Source organism: Gadus macrocephalus, chromosome 12 (assembly GCF_031168955.1).
Source record: "Gadus macrocephalus chromosome 12, ASM3116895v1".
Taxonomy (NCBI): domain Eukaryota; kingdom Metazoa; phylum Chordata; class Actinopteri; order Gadiformes; family Gadidae; genus Gadus; species Gadus macrocephalus.
This window is the reverse complement of record NC_082393.1, coordinates 23,020,717-23,047,681: the sequence shown is the minus strand read 5'-3', so window position 1 is coordinate 23,047,681 and position 26,965 is coordinate 23,020,717. Positions and strand designations below refer to the sequence as shown.

The window sequence follows — 26,965 nt, the reverse complement described above, 5'->3', positions numbered from 1 at the left end:
TGCACACGTCTTCCTGGCCGCCCGAGTTAGTGTACTGTACTGCAGAGGAACCCCGCTGTATCTCACGCTCACTCTTTAACACACCACTCATGATAACATCACGTCCTGGTGGATTTTACTATATTGTCTTGTCGTACCATTTACTATTTTTGGTCATTTAGGAGACGTGTTTGTTCTCCAAGAGACTTAAATTCAGATCCATGTGATGTTATTGAGACGTATGTTATGTACATTCAGATCCATGTCATGTGCATTCAGATCCATGTCATGCATATTATACACGTCAGGTGTCATGCAAATCCAGATTCCTCGTCCTGCTCATCTGTTTGATTTAAAGTGTAATATGTCTCCAGCGCGTGCTGCCACTGCTTCTGACCCCGGCCCTCCCTCCCTCCCTCCCTCCGTCCGTCTGTCCCCCAGGGAGCGGTCCGTCGGGCCCCAGCAGTGGCCTGGGCTCCCCGTCCCACATGCCCTCCCACTCAGTGCCAGACTTCTCCTACTCCTCCAGCGAGGACGAGTTCTACGACGCCGACGAGTTCAACACCTCTCCCAAACACTGCCTCGCGTGAGTGTCCCGGACCCCCCCACCCACCCCTTCCCGGACCCCCCTCCGGCCCCGCTGCTACTGGTGGGGGGGGGAGAGAGCGAGACAGAGCACGTGGTTTCGCTCCTCCGTTCTAGTGACGGGGCAGCATTCAACACGTACTCGGTATACAGTCGAGTCAAATGACTCCTGTGGTTGTGCATAGCCCTCGCACATTCCCTCTGGGATGTGGGAGTGATGAGCAGGTCCAGATGCTGCCACGAAAGTAAACCAGGGGGGCGCTTTTATTGTGATAACCTGGAAGTTCCCCAACCCTGACACAACTGCAACTTCCCCAAAAAGTTACTGACTGTATAGAGAGTCGCTCGCTACAGAGTTACCAAATTGCCAAGGTTTATTTGTTAAGATGCTGGGCTATGTTAGGAGGTTGCTATTAAACAGAACTTTGCATCCCTGTTCTCACGCCGACCTCATGTCTTAATGATGAACTCGGGTCCCCTTCTTCGTTCCTCTCCCTGGGCAGCAGTCTCTCTGGGCAGGCCGCGGCCTCTGCACTGGGCGGGGACGGGGCCATGAAACGACCGCACACCAACGAGTCCCTCAACTCGTCCATGTCCAACGGAACCACCGACGCAGGTGAAGCCCCTGCACGCACGCACGCACGCACGCACGCTCACTCACTCACTCACTCACTCACTCACTCACTCACTCACTCACTCACTCACTCACTCACTCACTCACTCACTCACTCACTCACTCACTCACTCACTCACAAAGGAAGCCTAAAGCTCTCACTCACTCACTCACTCACTCACTCACTCACTCACTCACTCACTCACTCACTCACTCACTCACTCACTCACTCACTCACTCACTCACTCACTCACTCACTCACTCACTCACAAAGGAAGCCTAAAGCTCTCACACACAGAGGAAGCATAAAGGACACACACTGTGATCACACCTCTGGCTCACTCACATCTGTTGCTATCCGTTTATTTAAGGCACTCACAAAGCATATTATTTTGTCTTGCACCTTCTAAACCTCAACGCCAATGCCACCTAACCCTATCTGCTCCCAACAAGCTGGCTGTCGCCTTGCATTGGTGACACCACCGTCGGTGTGTGTATGTGTGCATGAATGGGTGAATGTCAGGCAATATGAAAGCGCTGTATAAACGCAGTCCATTTACCAATTGTGTATTTTTGTGTCAGACCAATTTGACAATGACGACCGTGACGATGAGGGCGAGGGGGAGTCCGTTGAGGAGCACAAGAGCGTCATCATGCATCTGCTGTCCCAGGTCCGGCTTGGTATGGACCTCACCAAGGTACGGAGTCACGACCTACTGCACCAGGGGTTCTGACGCATGTCTCCTAGTTCCGACAAGGCTCGCACTGCGTCTCGATGGCTCTTGGTAGTAGGCCTGAATGATTCATCGAATTCAAACCGACATCGCGATGTAATAGAAGATAAGTTACTGTTACTGACTGGAGATCTGTAAGATTCCTATTTAATTTTCCTTTTACAATTCGAAAGTTAAGTAAAGATGTTGCAACTTAAATTCATGCATCCATTCATCTCAACCCATAGGCCTGGCCTTACGGAAAGAGCAGTTTATATGTTGTCCAATGTTGTGTTGGTCAGATTGTACAATGATTTATTGCTTATTTTTGTGAATAATACGAAGAAAAAAATTGCGTACTAAATCGCGATCGCACTACAAATAATCGCAATACTATTATTTCCCCGAACACTCCATCGCGTGTTCCCCATCGGTCTGTTGAGTAACACTATAGCACTATAGGTCATAATATAGTAAGTATTGTATTCATGATGTACTACAGTTACTCACTACAGTTACTCATTTCTTCTCTTCGCATTTCACAGGTTGTTCTCCCGACCTTCATTCTAGAGCGGAGGTCTTTACTAGAAATGTATGCAGATTTCTTTGCTCATCCAGATTTGTTTGTGAGGTAGGTCCTTTTTTTTTTTATGTATAGGACTTCTGGTCCAATGCTGCGCACCACACGAATGACATGTCAGATAGTGTTGTTTTTAGCATCAGTATGAACCATCAATATTAGAAACACACACTTGAGAGACACGCATTCAAGACAACTTCTATATAACGTAATGGCTCAACTCATTTAAACTGATCCTACTCCAGAAAACCCGAAACCCAAACACTTACACACACACACAGAGCTAGATGCAGTTAACCCAAATCCAGTCATATTTTAAGGCACATGTGTCCTCAAAACCGACACCTGACATCATGTCCCCGTGTTGTCCCCCCCCCCCCCCCCCCCTGCAGCATCGCCGAGCAGCCGGAGCCCCGGGAGCGCATGGTGCAGGTCGTCAAGTGGTACCTGTCGGCCTTCCACGCGGGGAGGAAGGGCTCGGTGGCCAAGAAACCCTACAACCCCATCCTGGGAGAGGTCTTCTACTGCCACTGGGACATGCCAAACGAGGCCGCGGAGGAGCCCCCGCCACCCCCCGTCGCCCCCACGGTGAGGCTTGTCGGAGGGCTGGCCCAGGGGCGGCATGTGGCTCAGGAAGGGGGGAGCAGGTTGGCTGGTAACCGGAAGGTTGCTAGTTCGATCCCCGGGTCCCCCTCGCTGAGTGTCGAGGTGTCCCTGAGCAAGACACCTTCCCCAAACTGGTCTCCTCGCTTTCTGGATCCATCCGCTTGCTTCTGATTCCTCTCTCTTCCGTGCCGTTCTTCTCTCTCTCTCTCTCTCTCTCTCTCCAGGAGCCGTTGTCGGACGGTCCCCTCCCCTGGGTTTCCCCCAACAATGTGTCCTTCGTAGCAGAGCAGGTCTCTCATCACCCGCCCAGTGAGTAGGGTCTACAACCAATGTCGCACCGTCTTCTTAAACCCCATCCGAGACGTTTGAATCATTTCATGATTTCAAATGTAATTTTTTTTTAGATTTAGAAAAAACGGCACACTTTAACCCAGAACCTCTCTGCTCCTCTTTAGTTTCCGCGTTCTACGCAGAGTGTTCCGGTAAGAAGATCCAATTTAACGCACACATCTGGACCAAGTCGAAGTTCCTCGGGATGTCAATAGGAGTCCACAACATCGGCCAAGGTTTGTCCGAACGCCTCCCCTCCCATTGCCCCGCTCCGAGACTTTTGGGAGCCCTATCGTGACTGCACCGTGTCCTAAGTAACGCTGCCGTGTCCCTTCCTCGGTTGGGGCTTCCAGGGTGTGTATCCTGCTTGGAGCACGACGAACACTACATCCTCACCTTCCCTAATGGCTACGGCAGGTAGGCATCGTCGGATCGCCCTGTCCGTCCGGCTCTCTTCGACTTCATCCTTAACCTTCAGTTATTATTCTGTCAAAACGTGCCTGGTTAAAGTCTGGTTAAATAAAACAACAAAATGTATTTATCATTATTATGAATATGTGTTTGAACTACACCGACAACTTTAATAATATATTATATCTTTATCTTCAGGTATTAATTGCATTAATTGCGAGTGTAATTTAACTAAAGGAAACCGGTAGTAGTTTCTAATAGTTGTATGATTTAATGAAAGGGGGTGGGATTAAACAGTTTTGTTTCTGCCCATTGATGACGCATCAATCAATACTCCACCTATGTGTGCAGGTCCATCCTGACGGTGCCCTGGGTGGAGCTGGGCGGCGAGTGCAGCATCGTCTGCTCCAAGTCGGGCTACAGCGCCAACATCGTGTTCCACACCAAGCCCTTCTACGGCGGCAAGAAGCACCGCATCACGGCGGACATCTTGTAAGTGGACCGGACTGCTCGCCGTTTGGGTCCAACGCAGGGTCTCACCGCTCCCGCAGGGTTGAGGCGTAGTTATGGTTCCACGTCGACGCAACGCAAAGGGGTTTAAGGACTCATTACGTCCTTGCGGACCCTCCTTGCGTCCACCGCAAGTGCCTGAAGTGCGCCTCACAACGTTCTTCTCCTTGGTCGAGGCGACGCAACAGCAGGGGCTGTGATTGGTCCGCTCACTGAAAACCCGACGCAGAACCGAAACAGGTTCACGACGAAGCGTCTTTGTGCTCATTGCGTTGCGTCACCGTGGAACCGTAACTGAGCCTTTAGCACCTGCGTGATTGTGTCTCTTGAGTCTTTACTAAGTGTTTTGCTGAAAGGCTTTGTGGAAAAATGTAAAATCCCAGTCTGCGCTTAGATTTACTGAGTCTTGAGTTAGACTTACATTTACATGTAGGGCATTTAGCAGACGCTTTTATCCAAAGTGACTTACAATAACTACATTTGTCAGAATAAAGAAACAATATGTTGGTGTCGGTACAGTCAGGATGTTCGTACTAGCACCAAGTGCCAAGCACTAACAATTGCTACGTTGACCCATTCCCCGTACACAGCAAAGATAGCTAGGATAAGAGGCTACACAATACTAAGTACTATTTTTAAGTGCCAGGACGTACAGCATACAATAAGTGCGTACATTAAGTGCCAGGACGTACAGCATGCAATATAAGTGTACATTAAGTGCCAGGACGTACAACATGCAATAAGTCTACATTAAGTGCCAGGACGTACAACATACGATAAGTGTGTACATTAAGTGCCAGGACGTACAACATACAATAAGTGTTTACATTAATTGCCAGGACGGGGGGGGGTATAATGGGGGAGGCTATGCAGAATCTAAGGCTATGAACAAGTGAGTTTTGGCTGTAAGACTATGAACAAGTGAGTTTTGGCTGTAACCGTTTGTTCCTTTGTTCCGCGGCAGTACGCCCAACGATAAGAAGTCCTTCTGTGCCATCGAAGGAGAGTGGAACGGCGTGATGTACGCCAAGTGGGCATCTGGGGTGAGTTCTGTTGTGAAGTGAAGTAGCTTCCACTTTAGCTTCATGGTGGGCACTTTCTATACATGCACTATGTACTTTTTTTCACTGCAGCCATCACTTTTGTTCAGAATTAGATGTCCTCGCCTTCTCCGCAGGCCAAATTCATTTAGCGAGGGCATAATCCTTTTTTCTTAGGCACTGCAGTGTCTAGTGTTTCACTGGCTGCAGTTACAGTTACCAATATGTTTAAACCCCAAAGTGATGACTGCAGTGAAAAAGTTACCAATGCAGTTTAAGGTTTTTCTGCGCAGCATACTGGCTATGTGAAGGATAAGCCATGCGCCATGATGGACACTAACAATGTTAAATTGTTTTTGTGTTGCAGGAGAACGCTTTGTTCATAGACACCAAGAAGATGGACATCATCAAGAAGAAGGTCCGCAAGCTTGAAGACCAGTTGGACTACGAATCTCGAAGGTGAGAAGAAACACCGGTATCTCTCCACAGATGCGCACGGCTCAATGTACACGTCGATGGCATACTTTACACTGGCATCCAGGGTTGGAATCACTAATTATGTGACCTTAAAGACAGACTTGTAGATGTATTTGTTTTGTGTTGTACCTTTTTTATCTAACCAGGTTATTGGTATGATCTGAGATCATCGTCATGAATGATAGATAGATGGATAAATAAATAGATACTTTATTCATCCCCTTGGATGAATAAGCCACAATTGTCAAACAAATAATGGACACACAGTAAAAGTCAATCAAATAAGTCAATAAAAAGTGAACAATATTGCACATAATTGAAAATGCATATAAAAAAGATCCACAGGTAAAATGAATAAATATTACGCATTTGCACATTGTCCAGTTTTTTTGGGGGTGGGTTCCGGGCAAATGGGCAACAAACACCCTAACACCCGGTCTGTGTCTCCCCCACCCCTTCACCAGAATGTGGAGGGACGTGACCCTGAACCTGAAGCTCAAGGACATCGACATGGCGACGGAGGCCAAGCACTACCTGGAGGAGAAGCAGAGGGGCGAGGCCCGCGAGCGCAAGGAGAACGAGAGGCAGTGGGAGACACGGGTGAGCCGCCTCCTCCTCCTCCTCCTCCTCCTCCTCCTCCTCCTATTAATATTATTTAAACTTAGAATATCAATGCATGACATTTTTTTGTGTCTGGAAGTACACTGGAAGACATGGAAGTGGGCAGCTGCTTCCCAAAGTCAAAGCAAACATATGAACAGGTTGTAATTGAACCTAAAACATGAAATCTTCCCCGACTCTCTCTGCTGCGTTCAACAGCCTGTGAGCTCATTTGTATTATGTTTGAACCTGGGTCGGTTGTGCCGGGAAAAAGGAAGAAGTGACAGCTAAGCGTGGATAAGCGCAAAAATGTATCATAGCCTTTAATTTGTACATCTTCTCTGCTATATATCTGCTCACACCACTCCCATTGTCACAATCTTTTTTTTTGTTCATGGTTATACCTAACATTAGTTAATTATTGTCATTATCTCTCCACCCATGAAGCTTGCACTCCAGTACTGTGAATACACAAGCTCCAGCAGGCTGCATTTCGCTTACCGGCCATAAGGGGCCAGTAATTTACATAAACCCTTGTGATGCATAGTCTACACCAATGGTATTGACTGTGTTCCGTCTCTCTCCAGTTGTTCCACGAAGATGGCGAGTGCTGGGTCTACGACGAACCGCTACTAAAGAGGATAGCTCAACCACGGCCCTGAGACGACCTCTCTCCCATCCACACACATGCACACACACAAACAGCCAAACAACACACACACACACACACACACGTCACACAACACGGGAGTCTTCATAAGAACTCATTTGCACATGACCTATTTTCCAAGCCTTCGAAATGACTTGAATGATTGAATATGTACACAGCTTTGCGTTTGATGATGAACCAATGTTGAATGAAGTCAGTCGGGGAGCAAAATGAAAAAAAAAAATAAGACTAAACCATGCAGCACAGTGCAAGGGACACAGGACTTTCTGCACATCCGTTCTTTGCAACAACTCTTGTCTATATGGACTTCACAATCAAGCCTGTCCCCGATCCCGGGCAAGGGGTGACGATGAGTAGGAGGAGGAAGAGGAGCAGAAGGAGTGATGGTGATTGTGATCGTGGTGGTGAGGATGGGTGTGGTGGAGGAGGGTTGATGCGTCTGTTGATGGTGTTAAAGTGAAACGAACCTCAACAGAAACAATACGGCATACTACATCTCAGGGAAACTGCTGAGGGAGGAGCGAGCGCCGCAGTCCCCTCCCATCACCCACAGACCGGACGAGGGAAGGACCTCACGACGACGGAAGAGAGGACATCTTGGCTTGCCTACACACAACTAGTGAGAACTGTTGTTTATATATAGATATACATATGGTGGATATATAAATATATATATATATAGATATATACTTTTTTTTATTTGTTTGCGCTCTTTATTTTTTTTTCCCATTCTGGCAATAGTTTAGATATTTGAGGGTAAGAACTTTTAAAGGCTTCACATGTTAAGTAATCATTCCATTTGCGCCATTGGACATCTCAATGCCTCCTTTAACTGAGCTGACGCGCTTGTGGGCGGAAGCAAGACCGACAAGCGTGCTAGCATCTACACACATTTAGACTATGATAGTGGTATTGGTTATTTTTTTATGACATAAGTGGTATGGCTTCACAATGCCGAGAACGAATCTGAGCACTCATTGGCTCTCAGCGTGGAACTAGGCTGTTAAGTTAAAGGTTTAACTCCACCTTCCTCCGGAAATGGATCTTGGGATTGGATATCCACTCGTCTGGAATTACTTATTTCTTTTGTGCAAGCATTTATGAACAAATGAATGTTGACCTGTTTTTTTCGGTGTCCGGATAATTGTAAGGCTTGGTGACGGGGTTGTGGGAAGCAAGGGTGCGCCAAGAGATTCCTGTTCGTTCGGCACATCTTCTCTCCTAGGCATCTCCCTGACGGAAGTCATAGTTGGCGACTGACATGGTGGCAACGTGTTTTTAAGAGTTTGGGGAAGAGGCTACATCGAACCAATGGTTGAGTTCTGATACTTTTTCATAGAGGGCTACTCAAGTCTAAGTTGTGTGCTTGAATTTAAACTTACGTCCAATGTTTTTAAATATGGGAACCATACTGGTCAAAATATAGATTACTTTCCAACTATGCTGGTTTCATCCATATTCTCATTCACAAAGGCATATTACACCGAACCTGCTGAAATCAAGTGTTGAATAAGATTGTGTTTCTCGCCATCGATATATTAGCCAATATGGAAGAAGCCTTGTGGAAAAACATTTTCACATAAAAATGCATATTTGTTTCATTATAATTTTAAGATTTTTTTCATCTAGAATAACAAATTAAAAGTTGCAGTTTAATAAAACTAAAAGCCAGTTTTCATTGTTTGTCTTTTACATTGAAATTGAATTGAGGCCTTGTTATTCCATTTCATAATCACCAAGCGTTTCTTCATAGAAAGCCATCAGACCATGTATTTTTTATTTCATTCTTATGAGCAATGATTGTATCTGATTTTCAAGTTTATTGATGCATAATATTAAATCTTCATGAGTGAACTGAATTACTTGGTAATAATCATTTGATGTATGCTTCACTCTTATACATTTTCTAAAGCTATGGTCACATAACACAAGACTTCCAGCTAAGTTGATCATTCGAGTTTTGGTAATCATGTGTATTAGACTAGTCCAAAGTACAGAGTAGACAGAGTGAGCTAGTGTGAATGAGGTGATTGTCTGTTAAACTAATGTTTGACTTATGGAAATGAGCAGGCTGATAAAACATAATGCAATGTGCTGCTTTTGAATTCAGATAGTAATTCCCTAATTGAAGTTTTCACATATTAAGGGGCACTGTTTGATGACCAACGCAGTAATAATCATTATTCAGAAATAGAAAACATACAAGATCATCAAATTCGACCAACAATAGCATATTATCCATAGGAAAAACCTGGTTAATCAAAAATAGTCAAAGTATTAATATTTGTTGTTTAGTTGAGGTTGGGCAGCTTAGAGTGCTCCATTTAGAAGTAGCTCACAATATCTACACAAAATAATAATTATTTATTCTACTGTGACTAGTCGGTCAGTCAGCCAGAAGGGGAGCCAGTTACTGACACTGTCACATACTTTTACCCATAATCCTCAGCGGCTCCCTATATAAAGGACTTCCACCCTTTCTTGAGTCTCGAGTTCCCCATTGACATCCTGTGAGTAGGTGCGCCTCTAAATCATCTCAACAAAATTAGTTACTGCTAGTTTAACTTAAGTAAATATGTCTGCCTGTATTGTTGTTTAATGTCGGTAGTACTTCTATGCTATTCTGTTCATGGAATTATTGCCTGATGTTTACGTTTAGTTCATGGAAATCCTAGGCCTCAATCAGCCACGTGTCTCGGTTTCAAATGGCTGCAGTACCGATGACTATGGTTGCTACTTACCCATGCACTAATGATGATATAAATGTTGGTAGGGACATCTGAGTTTTCATTGAGGAAATACCAACTTTTCTTCTTCTTGTCTGATCACATGGGAGCAACGCTCAATGTAGTTCTTTCTCATGGTAAAACATCGGTCATAACTAACTACTGCGTGTCTTCTTATTCCCTGCAGTGGCGCCATGATGTCGGCAATGACTCCGTTTTCATTCACTAGGTAAGGGTTCTTGTCTCAACTACTATAAAATACTTTGGGTGGGGGAAATACTTGAGCGGGGGATGCTAATGATGATATACATGTTGGTAGGGACATCTGAATTACAGTGATGAAACGCCAACCATACTGAACGTATGGGAGCAACGTTTTTTTTTTTTTCATGCACGGTGGTCTAAATTCTAAAATTCCTTTCCTTAGGTTAACCAGGCTGTGTTGGCTTTGTGATGGGACTCGACCTTTTAATGAATCGGGTTTCAGTCACTAGGTAAGGTTTCTTGCCTGTACTACAACAACATACTTTGGAGTGGAGCTAATGATGATATACATGTTGGTAGGGACATCTGAATTACTGTGATGAAACGCCAACCATACTGAACGCATTGGAGCAAAGCTTTTTATTTATTTCTAGTCCATGCAGTTATCTAATCTCTGAGTTTTCTTTTAGGTAACGTGGCTGCCTTGTTTTTGTGCTGGAAATCACATTTTCAATCGGGTAAGTTTCTCAACTGCTTAGCCAACACAGTATTTCAAGTCGAGGATGATTATGTAAGAGTAGTGGACAGAAGTGATTTCTGATTAAACTTACGCTGAGACTTTTTCATCTGGCTTTTCTGCATCTTGGGTGACAGTGACTCGGTACTAACGTCTGATTGTTCTACAGGAAACATACTGAACACATGGTAGCAAGTTTGCTTCGAGTTTTGCTTAGCGGGGTAAGTTTCTGTTGGCATTACTCGTGCACCATAAAATTCTTCCCTTCTCATGCTACAATGATGACCACATTTGCTACTCTTGACAAAATTGGATGACGAATCCGCAACCACCAATTGCATTCTCTGAGGCATTGATAACTTTTGGTTATGGTTTTTGGACAGAGTATAGATTATTCATGCTTTCATTTCTTTAACAGGTGCTGACTAACTTGAAGATCGAGTGATGCTACCTCTCCAGGTCAGGTGACTTCCTAACCATTTCTCATTTTGTTAATTGCATGTGATGCAATGTTGAAAAACATTGGGAATCTCTCTGAATAACGATGATGGACAACTTTTTTTACTGATGCAATGTCTTGTAGAAATACTTGAGTCAAACATTTGTTCCTCAAATCTAATCTAGTAATCTCATGTTTACAGATGCTGATAGTTATCAAGATGACATGATCGACATCCAGATGACTTGATCGACTACAAGAATGGTAACTTGTCTAAACTCGATGCTCTAATGATGTAAATCTCAAACTATAAGTGATGTCAATGTTTGATAAACATTGGGAATCTCTCTGATTAACAATGACGGATAACTTTATTGCTGATGCAGTGCCAGCCAATATTGCTATCCTCCACAAGTCTTGGCCCTTTATAACTGACTTTAATGAATTTACAGGTGCTCATCATGTACCATCCATCCCCGGCTCGTTGATGGTAAGTTTCAGTCCTGGTGGAACATGGGTTAACTTGACTAAAATGATGAGATTATAGTTCAGCTGAATAATCATGTTGAAACGGGGATCATTTGTCTTTCGCCCCTATCTGATGTGTACGGGCAAGCAGCATGCCTGATCAGCTTGATATAGGAAGTGCTCTAATAATGTTCCTGCTTTTCCTCAGGATCCGAAGTGGCAGATGCCTCCCTGAAGTGCAGTCTCCCAATAAACTAGAAAGGTGAGATTTGTGATTTGTAGATTGAAATCTGTCCGGCTACAATGATGAGATTATAGTTCAGCTGAATAACCATGTTGAAACGGGGATCATTTGTCTTTCGCCCCTATCTGAGTTCATGTTGTAGCTATGTTAATTTGTCTCGCTGGAAGAAGTTTGTTAATGTTGCCTCTGCCTGCCTTTTCAGCCTCGGGATGTGCTTCGCATTGCTTATCACAAGGCGATGGGTCTACTTGGTAAGTTTCTTTCTTGGGCAGATTCCCTATGCTAATACAATGATGAGATTATAGTTCAGCTGAATAACCATGTTGAAACGGGGATCATTTGTCTTTCGCCCCTATCTGAGTATATGTTTTAACTCTATTCAGTTCATCTAATTGGAGGAAGTGGGCTAATGTTGCCTCTTTTATTTCAGACTGGAGAGATGCAGTTTATTCCTGAGCATGAGGCGGTAGCGGTCAACTTGGTAGGTTTCTTTCCTGAATGACAGATTCTGAATGCTGATACAATGATGAGATTATAGTTCAGCTGAATAACCATGTTGAAACGGGGATCATTTGTCTTTCGCCCCTATCTGAGTATATGTTTTAACTCTATTCAGTTCATCTAATTGGAGGAAGTGGGCTAATGTTGCCTCTTTTATTTCAGACTGGAGAGATGCAATTTATTCCTGATCATGAGGCAGTAGCGGTCAACTTGGTAGGTTTCTTTCCTGAATGACAGATTCTGAATGCTGATACAATGATGAGATTATAGTTCAGCTGAATAACCATGTTGAAACGGGGATCATTTGTCTTTCGCCCCTATCTGATGTATCGTGTTCCAACTTCAGTTTGTTACACTCCCTGCAGCTACACATTCTAATGCCCTTCTCTTCTTATCAGGTGGCTTGGTCTACTGCCGGTTCCAGAAAGCCTCCATGGTATGTATATTTTCCGCTCAAGTTGCCCAGCAACTGGCGCTTTCTAGTAACTATCTTAATATGATGCTATTGAATCAGGTCACTGATCACATTGAGGATAAAACAATTCTGATTAAGATCTAATGCACCAAGAAAAATGTATTTCTCTATCTCAAGTCCTAAACAAAGTCTACTCTTGCCTTTCAGGAGAAGATGACTTGTATCCTGCCCTTGAAAGCACCTCTAGAAATAGTAAAAGGTAAATGGTAACATGCATAAATCCACAGCACCCAGACATGTAGCGCTTGCATGGGAGCCAAGTGTGTCTCACTGGCTATCATGGTCTAATGGGTTTCAAAGAGTCTGGCCTTTGTGATGATAAAGGGATGCTGACATAACCGTGGAGTCTAATCTATTAGCTCTAGCTGAATGAGGTCTGAGCAACATTCTGATGGCATGTCGCATCAATGCCTTGCACTCATTGTGTTTATGTTTTTGGTCTAGGATTTTGAGGAAGCGAAGGCCCTGTCAAAGGTGAGTTTCCAGCATCTAAAGTGATTGGCTTTGTGGGTTCTGTGATGTCACAAATGTCTGACCTGAACATAAATGTGGACAGTCAACTTACTGAGTAACCTGCTAGTTGACACGCTTTTCCTTGACTCTAAAGTGTGCCTTACAGTTGTTTGCTTTCTTTCCTAAAAGGTGGATGCCAAATCGGATTCATTGGTGAGTTACTGATCACGCTATGCACACATGTATTTATAGGCAACAAATGATGAAACTATTCTGCCAAATGATTAATATGATTATAACCCTACCGTTTCCATATTACTCTGATTGTTGCTACATTACAAACAGCGCGCTTTCCCTAGTTGGCATTGTTCTGATTATTATTCCTTTTGCCCTTCAGGTTGATTCTACTGGTGCCTCAAGTCAACGCAGTGTTTCCCATAGACCAATGTGTGGCGCAGCAGTGAAATGCGGTTATAGTTTATACATTACGATGTTAGCCCCCCAAGCCGTGCATTGTGGATCCATTTGTCAAAAAGTTGAAAAATGTTAAACTTTTTCGGCACCGACTGATCCGTCATCCAATCAGATCGCGTGTGCAATGTCTCGGGCTCTTACGACCCCGGAAAGCTCCCCCATCTCTCGACGTCCTTTGACTGACGGTGCAGTGGGCATGAGGCGTCACCCCCGCCACACATTGTTACCGGGTCTGTGGGAAACACTGCAACGCTACAAAGATTCAACATGAAGTTGTGTTTGCTGTGAGTATTCAATAAAGAAATGTGTCATGGGTCATCGAGATGCAACAAATGATGACAACATTCTGCCAAATGATTAATATGATTATAACCCTACCGTTCCATATAACTCTGACTGTTGCTTCATTTAATATAAAATACAGCGTTGTTCTGGATCACCCAATTCTAATGGTGTGTATGTCCTTTCTCTAGGTCAATCCATGGATGGTACACTTCATTGTTGGTTTTAGCAACTGTTGTATATTTTATGTGACTTTGTCAATAAAAAAACTTTGAAGTGTATTCTTGTGCTTTTGCTTATTATCGTGTATGGAATGATTGTAGCTGCACAGAAAGGATCATTTTAGTTGACTAAGGGCTGGGCTTTGCAACCATTGCCTCGTAGTGCTATATGGCAGCCTTTTTTTTTATCAGTTTGTATGATAAGAAGTCTACCCTGTCAATTCGACGGCAGCTCCAAGTGCGCGCCGGTTGTCTCACCGCAACGACATGGCATCAATAAAAGGGAGTATTAAACATTTTCACAGTACTGTTGTACACCTGAGCGCAAGTTATTACAGACCCGTCTCACTTTGTGCAAAGGAACATTAAATTAGCATTGGCGATCTTGGAGACGCCCTATATTGCAGCTAGTCATACGGCGCGACCGGTGTTGAAAGTCGCGTTGTATTGACTCGGTGGTCACGTGAGTTGAGCTAGCCCACCCTATCCTCCCTGGTTCAGCTCAAATAAATTGGAGACAGGTTAAATAGGGTTTAAATGGATAAAAGAAGGCACACTGTAACCAGACTTTCTCCCCTAACGTTAAGCTTGCGCCATCACCAATGATTCTGTTTTCGTTTGTCCCATTTCTTTGGGCTGTATCTGCAAAAGCAGACTTCTTTCAATTTGACAGCATCTCTAACGCTTCTACGTACTATTTCAATTATATTTATTGTAATGTATGGGACGGGGAGTGTCAGCCAAATCAAGAAGATGCTACCCAGCAAGGTAAGGAATACGATCCGTTTCAAATAATTTCATTTTTCCGGAATGACTATTTCAATCTAAATTAAATGCATATTGAGCTAACGTTTGCGGGTGTCTTCCCGGGAAGACACCGGCATATAAGAGGTGATGTACATTCATTCAGACTATTCAGTGGGTATTGAATATCCGTCTGGATTGTGTTTCTTTAAAAGATCCATGTCACTCAGTAGCTTGGAAGCAACGCTGAACACCGCATTTTCTGTTTTGAGCAGTTCCTTCGAGGGACCTTTGGGCAGGATTTCCCCAAGAATACGTCAACGTGGTACATCAGTGGTACTGTAGCCTGGGCCAGTGCTGTGACACTGGCGACTGCAGGATCACCAACAATATGACAGGTATTGGGTTGTCAAATACTGTGTGTCATAGTTATAAAATATGTATCTTAATATTCAAACCCATACCCCGGAGGATGTCAAGTATATTCTTCATTGGTATATAAGAGGCAAACAAATTTAATTTACACCGTCGAATGTTTTTCTAAAACATCATTCATAGACTACAGACTGGACTTAAAAGAATTGCAAAAAACTAAACTAAACATATGGCCTAAATATTTTACAAAATTACAAATATATTACAAATATGACCCATTCTATATTCCCATATATGATACTTTAATATGTTCTCTTATCCGTCTCATTGAATCTGTATCATAAACGTGTGTTCTATGCTTGGCCCCTTCAGGCTTGGCCAGGGACCTACAGATGAAGCTCCACGGGCAGCACCTGGTTCAGTCCGTGGTTCTGAAGGCCATCCAGGGCTTTACCAACAACCCAGAGTCTAACAAGCCTCTCACCCTCTCCTTCCACGGCTGGTCGGGCACGGGCAAGAACTTTGTGGCCCGGATCGTGGCTGATAACTTATACCGGGAGGGGGTGAAAAGCGAATGTGTTCGCTTGTTCATCACCCCCTTTCACTTCCCTCACGCCAGGCTGGTAGACACGTACAAGGTGAGTGAGATGGGGTCCACTTGGCACTGAGATGCAGCTGTACAGTTGCACCTTTGATCTGGTCAATACTGGGTTCAGTCTGTGGCGCGGTGCCCTGTAACCTAGTAAAAAATTGACTGATTTTTGGAACCAGGCACACTTCCAATAGGGGTGGTAGTGTCTGGGATCTTATCAAGTTTCACAATTTGGATTTCAAAATGATGATGACCCTGGTCATCGTTACACAACCTTTTGAGTTTAATATAGATACAGTTGCACATAGTGCATTTTAATCAATCTGCAGACGTCAATCTGCAGGTGTATTGTGTGTACTTGTACTTTTGTACTTGTTCCGGTAATAAAAGTACCTTGATAAAATTATTCTTAATTATTATTATTATTACTATTATTATTTTGCATTAACAAATAACTGTAAAGTTCATCTGAACTTTGTCGAGTCTTCCCCCTAATCTGTTAATTTTATCAAATCGACAAAGCTTTTCGCAACGGTCCCCCAAAAAAACCTAAATGCAAATGTGGTTAATTTAACTTATCGTTTAACGTGGTTCAGATGGTTGTAGATGGCATCACATGTGGTTGGATCAAAAGGGGGCTGACCCGTTCCCCTGCGTCCTCTCCAGGGCCAGCTCCGAGAGGCGATCCGGGACATGGTCCTAAGGTGCCCTCAGACTCTCTTCATCTTCGACGAGGCGGAGAAGCTCCACCCTGGTCTCATCGACGCCATCAAGCCCTATCTGGACCACTACGACAACGTGGACGGGGTCAGCTACCGAAGAGCAGTCTTCCTCTTCCTCAGGTTAGACCAGAGACTCTTAAGATACTGCACCGTTCTTTTTCATGCTCTGAATGTCTTAGCGGTAAGACATTCAGTAATGTTAGCGGTAAGCCTATCAGTTGATGAATCCCAAATAAATATTATGTATATATATATATATATATATATTTCTTGAATACGATGCTCTAGCGTAGTGTTGCATGGTGTGCTACGTTGACCTCTTCCCACAACTGCTTCCATTCTCATTAGTCAGGTAAGGATACTTTACACTCCAGTTAAATGAGATTATCAAATGGAATAACACATTATCATTCATACCATATGTACAAAGCAAAAACTAAAACAGGCAGTCACTTACTGCAAGTGTAATTGAATGTAAAGTAAGTGGAACTTAGAACAAAAAATATTTCTGACATGAATATTGACATTCTGTGGGCAAAACCTTTCAAAATCAAAGAAAAAAAAAAGAGAGAACGTGCGTTAATGTGTCAATTTGTATTAATCGCGTAAAAATATGATTGCGTAATTAACGTGTAAAGTTGCCAAGCCCTAGTAAGGCAAATTGGATCATCTCTCCCGTTGGTTGACTGTGACATATCTGTTACTATGTTATCTAAAACACATTCATGTAACGACCCAAATTCTGATTTGACGCGCCTTCTCTCCCGGCAGTAATATCGGAGGGGCCACGATAAACGACGTAGCGTTGGACTTCTGGCACTCAGGTCAGAACAGAGAGGACATCGGCATGGAGGACCTGGAGCACCGGCTACGGGCTGAGACAGTAGACTCTCAGGGTAGGTAGAGATAAGGTTTTCCCTGGCGGGTCACGGTAGCTAGGCTCTACAAACAAACCCCATCCGTGTAGGTCCGGCTAATGTCATTGCCTGTGACATTGTTTCCGTCCCGCACTGTAGTAGAATCTGCATTAACCGTGTTTTAAATCTCATAAATATACTCGCTGATGTGTACTGAGCACATTGAATATTTATAAAGAAGCACCTTGCTTTTTCTGGGTTTCTTTTCCCCCCAAGTTTGCTTGTATATAATAATAATAATAATATAATATTCATATAATAATATAGAGACAAAAAATGGATTACACCCATCTGGCCCGTTTTCCTGTGATAATAATGATAATATCTCTCCGACAGGTGGGTTTTCTCAGAGTGAGCTCATGTCCGGCCACCTGATAGACTTCTTCGTGCCCTTCCTGCCCCTGGAGTATCGCCACATCAAGCTGTGTGCGCGAGACGCTTTCGCCGCACGAGGCCTGGAGCCGGAGGATGCAACGCTAGACGAGGTGGCCAAGGCCATGCTCTACGTCCCCAAAGAGGAGAGGCTGTTCTCAGCACAGGGCTGCAAATCTATACCCCAGCGGATCAACTTCTTCCTCCCATAGAGGGAGAGAGAGATGGAGAGAGAGAGATGGAGAGAGAGAGAGAGAGAGAGAGAGAGAGAGAGAGAGAGAGAGAGAGAGAGAGAGAGAGGGGGGGAGAGAGACCTTGAGGATGTCAGAGATCGTTTAGCCAGCATGTCTGCATATTGAGCAACAGTCGAGCTGTCATCTCTGTCTCGCAGAAAGCCCCTCCTCCACACCCACCCACTCCCCAAACCACTAATCCCCTAACCGTCACTCCTCCAGAAGCCTCCTGGTGTCTCAACGAAGGGCCGGTGAGCAGGATCATTCAGGAAAGACAGTGTCGCCCCCTGCAGACATGGACAATGTTGCTGAGCAACAGGTCTTCGTGTGCAGTGTGGTTGCGTGTCGGCGGTGGCCTGTAGCAAATCTATACACAGCCACCAAGACAGGAACAAGAAGAGAAAAGGCACTGACAGGGTTATGCCGCGTTTCCACTGCAGGGTGCGGTACGGTACGCCTCAGTCCGGTAGGGAGGGGGCGGTATAGCCCAGCTCAGTTCCGAGGTCGCGTTTCCACCGCCGACAGTACCCTTTATGGTAGGCCGGATGTCGATCGCCGCGGCAGCTACGTAAACATTGTGACATATTAGCAGCGCGACACAGTGTAGCCTGCTCAATAAAAACTCTGCACGTCTTCCTCCCCAAGAATGCAGAGGAACGTCTCCACCTCCTTGTTCGCCCAAGCAAGCGTTTTACGCGACATGTTCATTGTAAAGAATAATACCTCGAGGGTACTGTTTGTTTGTTTTTATCCCCACGTCGCCCGGAAGTGACGATTCTGTCGACCAATCAACGGAGGGGGTGTGTAGCTCGAATTCTCCGGCACCCTTTCAGGCGTCTCAGTACCCCAACGGAGGAGCACTGAAGACGGGGGCAAAACGAGTACGGCTCAGTCCGGGTCACGCCCACTTTTGGCGGTGGAAACGCAATCCGTACCGCACCTTTGCGAACCGAACCGTACCGAACCTTGCAGTGGAAACGCGCCATTACTGCCAATCGGGGAAGACAATGGAAGATGTCTATGGTTATTTTGATACGTCACACTGTTTTTCTTTTCCCACACTTAGACGTATTTATGTATTTAAGTTTACATTGGACTCAAACGCTGTTTAGTCCTTGCCCGTCAGGATTTGTGCATGTTTTATATTGATTGTCTATGTGCTAACAACCCTATTTGGAGCTACCAATACATTTGCTTTTAATGTTACCTTCCATAATGGGTTTCCTTTCATCACAAGCATTTTGTGTTGCATATTTCAGTTGTGTATTAGACGGTTTGTTGGTTAATATAATGAATGGATCTAGGATGTATTGTGTGATACAAAGTTACATGGCCTGTCGGACATGACATTCTTACTCTTGAGAAAAAAGAAAAGATCTATATGGAAATCATCCTGTTGTTGTGTGTTCTTTCAATGGATTTGAATGATTGCCCAACAGGGCTGCACAGGGATATTTGCCTGTTCCTTAGGTCTTGTAAGGGCTTGGAGTGAATTGAGTTGATAAATAAAATTAGCCTACTTCCCTCCAGGAAACTATTAGAGCAGCAACAGGGATTGAACCACATCAGCATTTATTTACGCAAATAATTGTCCGAGAGTCAGTAAGTATACCACTTTATATGCACTAATTGTATTTTGTATTGATTTTTTTTTTATCAATAATGATCGGAACCTACGGTGAAGGTGGACAACCTACTGAGTATTGCCTGCTGTGTCAGTATACATCGAAAGCTAAATCCTCGTATTCTCTGTATATAACAGCTCAAAATCATTCAGTTTAATACGGTCCACGTTTTTATTGACCGCACCGTTCTTATCTCACTCAATATACACAAATCAGGCACGCATGACTATATGGCCATGCATAACCCTGCATTGCAAGATGCTATTATTTTTATAAAATGTAATTCGGATGGATGGCCTCTGCTTGCTATACTTGGTAAGATGTTTACTACAATCCAATAAACGCTCACATTGAATAGATGGGCAGCGCAGCATCCTTTCCAGGGGGCGTATCAAGCAAACGCGTGGTCTGCACTCATTGGCCACAACAATAGACTATTCATTTTTTAATCAATTCGATTGGCTGAAGAGCGCTGCGTTTCCTGATCAAGCCACTGACCAATAGAATTCAGACATTTGTGCTGAGCCGAAAGGAGAGCGCTTGCGAACCGACAGCGGCTTTGCAGCACTCAATTGTCATTCTAGGTGAGACTGGATTGAGGGAAAAGCGTGTTGCACTGTTGATTTTTCCCCGTTAAATTATCTTATTTATTTATTTTGCATTGAAAGGATTAAGCTTTCAGAATGACCCGGACTGAGAATTCGAGCTACACACCCCCTCCGTTGATTGGTCGACCAATCAACGGAGGGGGTGTGTAGCTCGAATTCTCCGGCACCCTTTCAGGCGTCTCAGTACCCCAACGGAGGAGCACTGAAGTCGGGGGCAAAACGAGTACGGCTCAGTCCGGGTCACGCCCACTTTTGGCGGTGGAAACGCAATCCGTACCGCACCTTTGCGAACCGAACCGTACCGAACCCTGCAGTGGAAACGCGCCATTACTGCCAATCGGGGAAGACAATGGAAGATGTCTATGGTTATTTTGATACGTCACACTGTTTTTCTTTTCCCACACTTAGACGTATTTATGTATTTAAGTTTACATTGGACTCAAACGCTGTTTAGTCCTTGCCCGTCAGGATTTGTGCATGTTTTATATTGATTGTCTATGTGCTAACAACCCTATTTGGAGCTACCAATACATTTGCTTTTAATGTTACCTTCCATAATGGGTTTCCTTTCATCAAAAGCATTTTGTGTTGCATATTTCAGTTGTGTATTAGACGGTTTGTTGGTTAATATAATGAATGGATCTAGGATGTATTGTGTGATACAAAGTTACATGGCCTGTCGGACATGACATTCTTACTCTTGAGAAAAAAGAAAAGATCTATATCGAAATCATCCTGTTGTTGTGTGTTCTTTCAATGGATTTGAATGATTGCCCAACAGGGCTGCACAGGGATATTTGCCTGTTCCTTAGGTCTTGTAAGGGCTTGGAGTGAATTGAGTTGATAAATAAAATTAGCCTACTTCCCTCCAGGAAACTATTAGAGCAGCAACAGGGATTGAACCACATCAGCATTTATTTACGCAAATAATTGTCCGAGAGTCAGTAAGTATACCACTTTATATGCACTAATTGTATTTTGTATTGATTTTTTTTTTATCAATAATGATCGGAACCTACGGTGAAGGTGGACAACCTACTGAGTATTGCCTGCTGTGTCAGTATACATCGAAAGCTAAATCCTCGTATTCTCTGTATATAACAGCTCAAAATCATTCAGTTTAATACGGTCCACGTTTTTATTGACCGCACCGTTCTTATCTCACTCAATATACACAAATCAGGCACGCATGACTATATGGCCATGCATAACCCTGCATTGCAAGATGCTATTATTTTTATAAAATGTAATTCGGATGGATGGCCTCTGCTTGCTATACTTGGTAAGATGTTTACTACAATCCAATAAACGCTCACATTGAATAGATGGGCAGCGCAGCATCCTTTCCAGGGGGCGTATCAAGCAAACGCGTGGTCTGCACTCATTGGCCACAACAATAGACTATTCATTTTTTAATCAATTCGATTGGCTGAAGAGCGCTGCGTTTCCTGATCAAGCCACTGACCAATAGAATTCAGACATTTGTGCTGAGCCGAAAGGAGAGCGCTTGCGAACCGACAGCGGCTTTGCAGCACTCAATTGTCATTCTAGGTGAGACTGGATTGAGGGAAAAGCGTGTTGCACTGTTGATTTTTCCCCGTTAAATTATCTTATTTATTTATTTTGCATTGAAAGGATTAAGCTTTCAGAATGACCGCGTTGTCGGTGTTTTTATTGGCCGTATCGGTCGCCTCTGTTCTGGCAGAGTCTAATGTATATTTTCGGGAGCAATTTGAGGATGGAGGTAAGAAACTACATGCAGCCATCTTATGATTTTTCTTAATGTGTTTTTTAAGTATTCTTTATTGTCATGCTTGGCCTCTCACTAGCATTTACACCGCCTTCAAATATAACCAACTGAACACCGTTTCATACTGTTTTGGTTTGTGACTGCCCAACGCATAGAGGATGCTTTTATTAAAATGACAACTTAATTTATTTTTTCTGTAGTTTGATGCATTGTGTGAAGAATGATGCACTCAAGTGTCGCCATCACCAGCATCACCTATATCCTATTTCCTAGACACTTCTCAGTACTCTCATCGTCTGGCCCCTTCTGTCTCCCCATCCCCCTACTGCAACACCTCCCTTGGTCATTCACACTGTCATCCAGTTGGCTTGGCCCTCCAGAACTATCTGAAGACCGTATACGTTTTGTGAACGTCAAGACAACACCGCCTTTACCGTTAAATACCTTAAATGTCTTCAGACAGATGAATTGAACCTGTAGTTGCAAAATGGGAAAATTAGGAGACGGTCATGTTTGTCCTCGAATTAATGTCTGTGGTTAACGAACACTGTTTGCAGATGCCTGGACCAGCCGCTGGGTGGAATCCAAACACAAGTCGGATTATGGCAAGTTTGTCCTGTCTGCAGGGAAGTTCCATGGTGATGCAGAGAAAGACATGGGTAATTTCTCTTTTCTGTATTGCTCTAAATTGTTGATTATTCTTCACGAAACAATGGTCTGTCTGTGCTGGTGTGTGGTTGTGTGCTCACAGGGGTGCTAAACATGCATGCACGTTTGTGGATATGTTATCCATTCAGTATATGTCTAATGTCTGTTCGATTTAATTGCCTTCTATTAAAACCTTAGTTTTGCAAGACGTATTAAATTGTTCATGAATTATGTTTGCTATATAGCACATTAATAAACATATGTAATATACAATAATAGCAACAGTGTTGCTATTGTAGCCAGCGGTGGTGATTTGATATTAAACCCACCAACTTCAATGTGTCTCTGCAGGACTTCAAACCAGTCAGGATGCCCGCTTCTACTCCATGTCATCCCGCTTCGACGACTTCAGCAACCAAGGCCAACCCCTTGTCATCCAGTTCACCGTCAAACACGAGCAGAGCATCGACTGTGGAGGGGGTTACATCAAGCTGTTCCCATCCGGCCTCAGTCAGGAGGAACTGCACGGAGACTCCGTCTACAACATCATGTTTGGTCAGTGAGACTAAAGGTGTCCTTCTAGACTCTAGAGAGTGCTCTCTAACATCCCTGGACCCAAATGGGCTTTCACTAGATCTGAGTCGGAAGAAGTTATGTTTATTTGATCTTTTTTATTTATCTAATTGTATAGATGCTTTAGGAATACCTACCTTTTAGAATATCTTCTTTTTTTTCTGCATCATGAGCTGATTTTGGTATTTTATCAATACGTTTTATCCGTTCACCACTTCGGTCTCATTTTGCTGAGGTATTGTGGGAATCGTTTCTCAACGTTTTTAAATCGTAGGTCCTGACATCTGTGGCCCTGGCACCAAAAAAGTCCACGTGATCTTCAACTACAAAGGCAAGAACCATCTGATCAACAAGGACATTCGCTGCAAGGTGAGGATGGTGTTCAACAAGGCTACTGACTCATGAATGGTGTATAAAGGGTTGTACATAATCACCATTCACAAGCAGTCGAGAAAATGAAAGTACATGTATTTTACGATGGCTGAAAGCATCTTAACATTTATTTCCCCGTGATCTCTTGCAGGATGACGAGTTCACTCACCTGTACACCTTGATCGTCAACCCCGACAACACGTATGAGGTGAAGATAGACAACAAGAAGGTGGAGTCTGGCAGCTTGGAGGACGACTGGGACGTCCTTCCCCCCAAGAAAGTCAAGGACCCCGAGGCCATGAAGCCAGAGGACTGGGATGAGAAGGAGACCGTTCCCGACCCTGAAGATAAGAAACCCGAGGTACGGTTCTCAACCCTTTAGTTTAGGTCAGGGGTGCCCAACCAGTCGATCGCGGTCTACCAGTAGACCGCCGACAGATCCCAAGTCGACCGCGAGGGGTGAAGAAGATTTTTTTTAATTTATTTTTTATTTTAAATAAAATACAATTTGCACGGGACATATACGCGCGGTAGCACATGCGCTGTCAACAGCAGTTGAAAGCCGTCAACAGTAGTTACGCACTCCTAAACGTTGGCATGGCTGAGGGGAAACGAGCTAAGACCTACCATTTTCACCCTGAGTGGGAGGAAGATTATTGATTATTGTTGAGAGGGTGCCGTGCGCAGACGGAATGAAACCCCCACTGAAGTCCGTAGGTTCCCCCCCCCCCCCCCCCCCCCGCTTGAAGGTAGGTTTGCAATGTTGACACTAGGCTGGTAGATCTCGGGAGGTTATAGATCTTGGGTCAAAAAAGGTTGGGCACCCCTGGTTTAGGTCATTCAGTAGATTCTACCAATACACCTGGCCTGTGTTGCTGGTGCCTCCATGCTCAAAAGTGTTGGATTTTCTTTGTACCTTGGCAGGAATGGGACAAGCCTGAAAACATCCCAGACCCTGACGCCAAGAAGCCTGAGGATTGGGACGATGAGATGGACGGAGAGTGGGAGCCTCCCATGGTGACCAACCCGGACTACAAGGTAATAACTATACAATCGTTATAATGGATTGTAACGACCATGATATATGTAAAGCACCAATTATATATAATTTGAAGATAGTTATAGGATTTGGAAGTATTGTCTCTTGATCCTAGGATCCTAATGGGGTTGGTGTTTCGCAGCAGGTGGGAGAACCTACTGAATGCACGGCAGAACAGCCTGATGTTAACCTGTGTGTTCTTCTGGGGCTCTTCTTTAGGGAGAGTGGAAGCCCAGGGAGATCGACAACCCGGCTTACAAGGGCAAGTGGGTCCACCCCGAGATCGACAACCCGGAGTACACCGCTGATCCCGAGATCTACAAATACGACAGCGTCGGTGTGATGGGGCTCGACCTCTGGCAGGTAACAGCAAACACTGGACACTTGGCGAAGAGTCCCAAAAGGAATCTCCTACATTTCTTACCCCGCGTCTTAGCATGCGTAGCCAACAATATTGCTGGCAAAAAATATTAAGAAAAAAGGCAAAGTGTGCGAGGCCAGATTTTTCATTATCAGTTGCAGGTCTGGCAAAATATGTGTATTACATGTTGTTTCCCATCCTCTGTATGCAGGTCAAGTCTGGTACCATCTTTGACAATTTCCTGATCACCAACGACCCAAATCTGGCAGAGGAAATCGGCAATGACACATGGGGTCAAACCAAGGTGGGTAACAAACACATTTTGCAGACAATAGTCTGATGCTGTTACCTATTGGACTTATTTAATATTCCTCCAAGCTAACTGTATGATATTCGTGCCCATGAAGGACCCAGAGAAGAAGATGAAGGACAGCCAGGAAGATGAGGAAAGAAAGAAGCGTGAGGAGGACGACCAGGGGAGGAAAGAGGAACCAAAGGAAGAGGGCGAAGAGGAAGTAAAGCAGGAAGAGGATGAGGAGGACGAGGAGGACGAAGAAGAAGAGGAGGAGGATCTCGAGGAGGAGGAGGAAGAAGAAGAAGAAGGCACAGATTCCCAACTCAAGGATGAGTTATAAACCATTTTGCCAGAACTTTCTTGAAGGAAACAGGGCTATCTAGGCCAGGGGCCGTGCTGGATACACTTGGTTGGACCCTCATGACCACTTAACCAGGGATGGAGATTTGGCGGGGTGGGACTACTTTTATTTTGTTTACAGGGTGAACGCCGTAGAATTTGGGGTCTGAGGCGGGTAGCTAATTTTATGTTTCTATGACGTGATTGAGAAGATGGTCATAATAATGCTTAGAAGGAGATCATCAACTTGAACACTTCAAAGACAAAAGTCCACACAGCTGTTTTTGCCAGTAAACTAAATGTAATCTGTAATTCATGTTCTGCACTTGGTTGAATTTATATCAAATATATTTTGTCGTTATTCATTTGTTGCAGGAAATCGTATGTTTGCGTTGTGCGTTTGTGTTGTGACCTACGGCGAGAAAAAGTTTTGTGTTTCCAATGTGTTTGTTTTTACTGTCTTTATTTATTGTTTTGTTGTCACGTCGAGCCTATCGTGTCTCCAGGGGACTTCTACTCAGACGCCATCCACACTATCGCATCATACTTCCATTCTGACACTTTACGCACCGTCAACTTCAGGGCACTGTCATGAATATATTTGGACAAGTCCTCATATGCGTGTGTTTGTTCAAAGCATAACACTCATAGGATGGAGTAATGGCAGTCTTTAAGGTGGAATATTATATATCATACATATATTAATATGTATGTTTTTTTTACTGTATAGTAACGAGTAGCATTCTTTTGTTTTTTATGCAGACCGTTCCTCAGTCCTTAGTAAAATAGACATTTACTGTAGATTCAGCATATTTTTAACACTGCATTGACATTACAAAATTGCTTCTTTCCATTGGTGTTTAAGTGAGGATACTTATGGTCTCGCCTAGTGATCGCTCTATCATTTCTGCACTGTTGTACCCTTACAAGCTGTCACATGTTAAGAGCTAGTCCTTTTGTAGATACTTTTTTTTTTTTACTAATTCTGACAAGGGGAGTGGAAGAATGTTATTTTCTTGTGTAACATAGGAGTTCTGTTCTGACCAATTAATAAAATGAGAGGAAACAAGTAATGCTTTTTGATTTTAAAGTGGGTCTATTTTATATAATTATTATCATATATTGCCAAATATTATTATTATTCATTATATATATATATATATATATATATATATATATATATATATATATATATATGTCTGCAGGCAAAGGCCCTGATTAATCATTTATACTAATCATCGGTATAAGTAGGCCTACATTTGTGCAAGAATTACCCCTGGAT

General features: G+C 43.8%; 3 protein-coding genes, 1 long non-coding RNA gene and 13 other non-coding genes across 27 annotated transcripts in view; all 17 read left to right on the top strand.

Annotated features, from left to right (window-relative positions):
• osbpl9 (oxysterol binding protein-like 9) overlaps nucleotides 1-8,786 on the top strand; it is a 29,856-nt gene extending 21,070 nt beyond the window's left edge. For 7 of the 11 annotated variants that reach the window (XM_060067757.1, XM_060067753.1, XM_060067759.1 and 4 more), the window contains 13 exons: nucleotides 425-565; nucleotides 1,068-1,180; nucleotides 1,760-1,875; nucleotides 2,436-2,521; nucleotides 2,863-3,058; nucleotides 3,301-3,385; nucleotides 3,532-3,642; nucleotides 3,760-3,823; nucleotides 4,169-4,309; nucleotides 5,292-5,370; nucleotides 5,735-5,826; nucleotides 6,309-6,444; nucleotides 7,032-8,786. In XM_060067757.1, the coding sequence (XP_059923740.1) occupies nucleotides 425-565; nucleotides 1,068-1,180; nucleotides 1,760-1,875; nucleotides 2,436-2,521; nucleotides 2,863-3,058; nucleotides 3,301-3,385; nucleotides 3,532-3,642; nucleotides 3,760-3,823; nucleotides 4,169-4,309; nucleotides 5,292-5,370; nucleotides 5,735-5,826; nucleotides 6,309-6,444; nucleotides 7,032-7,106 (1,435 nt within the window). In that variant the 3' untranslated portion in view covers nucleotides 7,107-8,786. Of the gene's footprint in view, nucleotides 1-420; nucleotides 566-1,067; nucleotides 1,181-1,759; nucleotides 1,876-2,435; nucleotides 2,522-2,862; nucleotides 3,059-3,300; nucleotides 3,386-3,531; nucleotides 3,643-3,759; nucleotides 3,824-4,168; nucleotides 4,310-5,291; nucleotides 5,371-5,734; nucleotides 5,827-6,308; nucleotides 6,445-7,031 lie in introns of all 11 variants that reach the window. The other 4 variants (XM_060067758.1, XM_060067756.1, XM_060067755.1 and 1 more) reach the window with 3 other exon arrangements.
• Nucleotides 8,787-9,591: 805 nt separating this feature from the next.
• On the top strand, nucleotides 9,592-14,178 carry LOC132468770 (uncharacterized). Its single transcript, XR_009528266.1, has 16 exons — nucleotides 9,592-9,624; nucleotides 10,028-10,069; nucleotides 10,268-10,334; nucleotides 10,515-10,562; nucleotides 10,731-10,782; nucleotides 10,980-11,020; nucleotides 11,203-11,264; nucleotides 11,453-11,490; nucleotides 11,677-11,730; nucleotides 11,915-11,963; nucleotides 12,143-12,193; nucleotides 12,612-12,649; nucleotides 12,836-12,887; nucleotides 13,133-13,162; nucleotides 13,331-13,354; nucleotides 13,539-14,178. It is a non-coding gene; the product is annotated as an uncharacterized LOC132468770 (long non-coding RNA).
• On the top strand, nucleotides 9,855-9,948 carry LOC132470031 (small nucleolar RNA SNORD74). Its single transcript, XR_009528572.1, has one exon. It is a non-coding gene; the product is annotated as a small nucleolar RNA SNORD74 (small nucleolar RNA).
• Nucleotides 10,132-10,205, top strand: LOC132470032 (small nucleolar RNA SNORD74). The gene has a single exon (XR_009528573.1). It is a non-coding gene; the product is annotated as a small nucleolar RNA SNORD74 (small nucleolar RNA).
• On the top strand, nucleotides 10,380-10,453 carry LOC132470030 (small nucleolar RNA SNORD74). The gene has a single exon (XR_009528571.1). It is a non-coding gene; the product is annotated as a small nucleolar RNA SNORD74 (small nucleolar RNA).
• Nucleotides 10,600-10,664, top strand: LOC132470043 (small nucleolar RNA SNORD75). Its single transcript, XR_009528582.1, has one exon. It is a non-coding gene; the product is annotated as a small nucleolar RNA SNORD75 (small nucleolar RNA).
• LOC132470020 (small nucleolar RNA SNORD79) lies at nucleotides 11,055-11,136 on the top strand. The gene has a single exon (XR_009528561.1). It is a non-coding gene; the product is annotated as a small nucleolar RNA SNORD79 (small nucleolar RNA).
• On the top strand, nucleotides 11,306-11,388 carry LOC132470021 (small nucleolar RNA SNORD79). The gene has a single exon (XR_009528562.1). It is a non-coding gene; the product is annotated as a small nucleolar RNA SNORD79 (small nucleolar RNA).
• Nucleotides 11,524-11,610, top strand: LOC132470037 (small nucleolar RNA snR60/Z15/Z230/Z193/J17). The gene has a single exon (XR_009528577.1). It is a non-coding gene; the product is annotated as a small nucleolar RNA snR60/Z15/Z230/Z193/J17 (small nucleolar RNA).
• LOC132470038 (small nucleolar RNA snR60/Z15/Z230/Z193/J17) lies at nucleotides 11,763-11,848 on the top strand. Its single transcript, XR_009528578.1, has one exon. It is a non-coding gene; the product is annotated as a small nucleolar RNA snR60/Z15/Z230/Z193/J17 (small nucleolar RNA).
• On the top strand, nucleotides 11,994-12,080 carry LOC132470034 (small nucleolar RNA snR60/Z15/Z230/Z193/J17). Its single transcript, XR_009528575.1, has one exon. It is a non-coding gene; the product is annotated as a small nucleolar RNA snR60/Z15/Z230/Z193/J17 (small nucleolar RNA).
• LOC132470036 (small nucleolar RNA snR60/Z15/Z230/Z193/J17) lies at nucleotides 12,227-12,313 on the top strand. The gene has a single exon (XR_009528576.1). It is a non-coding gene; the product is annotated as a small nucleolar RNA snR60/Z15/Z230/Z193/J17 (small nucleolar RNA).
• LOC132470033 (small nucleolar RNA snR60/Z15/Z230/Z193/J17) lies at nucleotides 12,461-12,546 on the top strand. The gene has a single exon (XR_009528574.1). It is a non-coding gene; the product is annotated as a small nucleolar RNA snR60/Z15/Z230/Z193/J17 (small nucleolar RNA).
• Nucleotides 13,396-13,470, top strand: LOC132470028 (small nucleolar RNA SNORD47). The gene has a single exon (XR_009528569.1). It is a non-coding gene; the product is annotated as a small nucleolar RNA SNORD47 (small nucleolar RNA).
• On the top strand, nucleotides 13,943-14,016 carry LOC132470027 (small nucleolar RNA SNORD47). Its single transcript, XR_009528568.1, has one exon. It is a non-coding gene; the product is annotated as a small nucleolar RNA SNORD47 (small nucleolar RNA).
• Nucleotides 14,179-14,570: 392 nt separating the features above from the next.
• Nucleotides 14,571-19,464, top strand: tor3a (torsin family 3, member A). Its single transcript, XM_060066566.1, has 6 exons — nucleotides 14,571-14,886; nucleotides 15,138-15,260; nucleotides 15,610-15,875; nucleotides 16,496-16,671; nucleotides 17,323-17,447; nucleotides 17,805-19,464. Exons 1-6 carry the CDS (start codon nucleotides 14,721-14,723, stop codon nucleotides 18,050-18,052), a joined length of 1,104 nt encoding a protein of 367 aa, XP_059922549.1. The 5' UTR covers nucleotides 14,571-14,720; the 3' UTR covers nucleotides 18,053-19,464.
• Nucleotides 19,465-21,783: 2,319 nt separating this feature from the next.
• On the top strand, nucleotides 21,784-26,752 carry calr (calreticulin). Its single transcript, XM_060066704.1, has 9 exons — nucleotides 21,784-22,050; nucleotides 22,614-22,715; nucleotides 23,056-23,259; nucleotides 23,552-23,646; nucleotides 23,801-24,010; nucleotides 24,574-24,687; nucleotides 24,908-25,051; nucleotides 25,261-25,353; nucleotides 25,457-26,752. Exons 1-9 carry the CDS (start codon nucleotides 21,957-21,959, stop codon nucleotides 25,682-25,684), a joined length of 1,284 nt encoding a protein of 427 aa, XP_059922687.1. The 5' UTR covers nucleotides 21,784-21,956; the 3' UTR covers nucleotides 25,685-26,752.
• The last annotated feature ends 213 nt before the right edge of the window (nucleotides 26,753-26,965 follow it).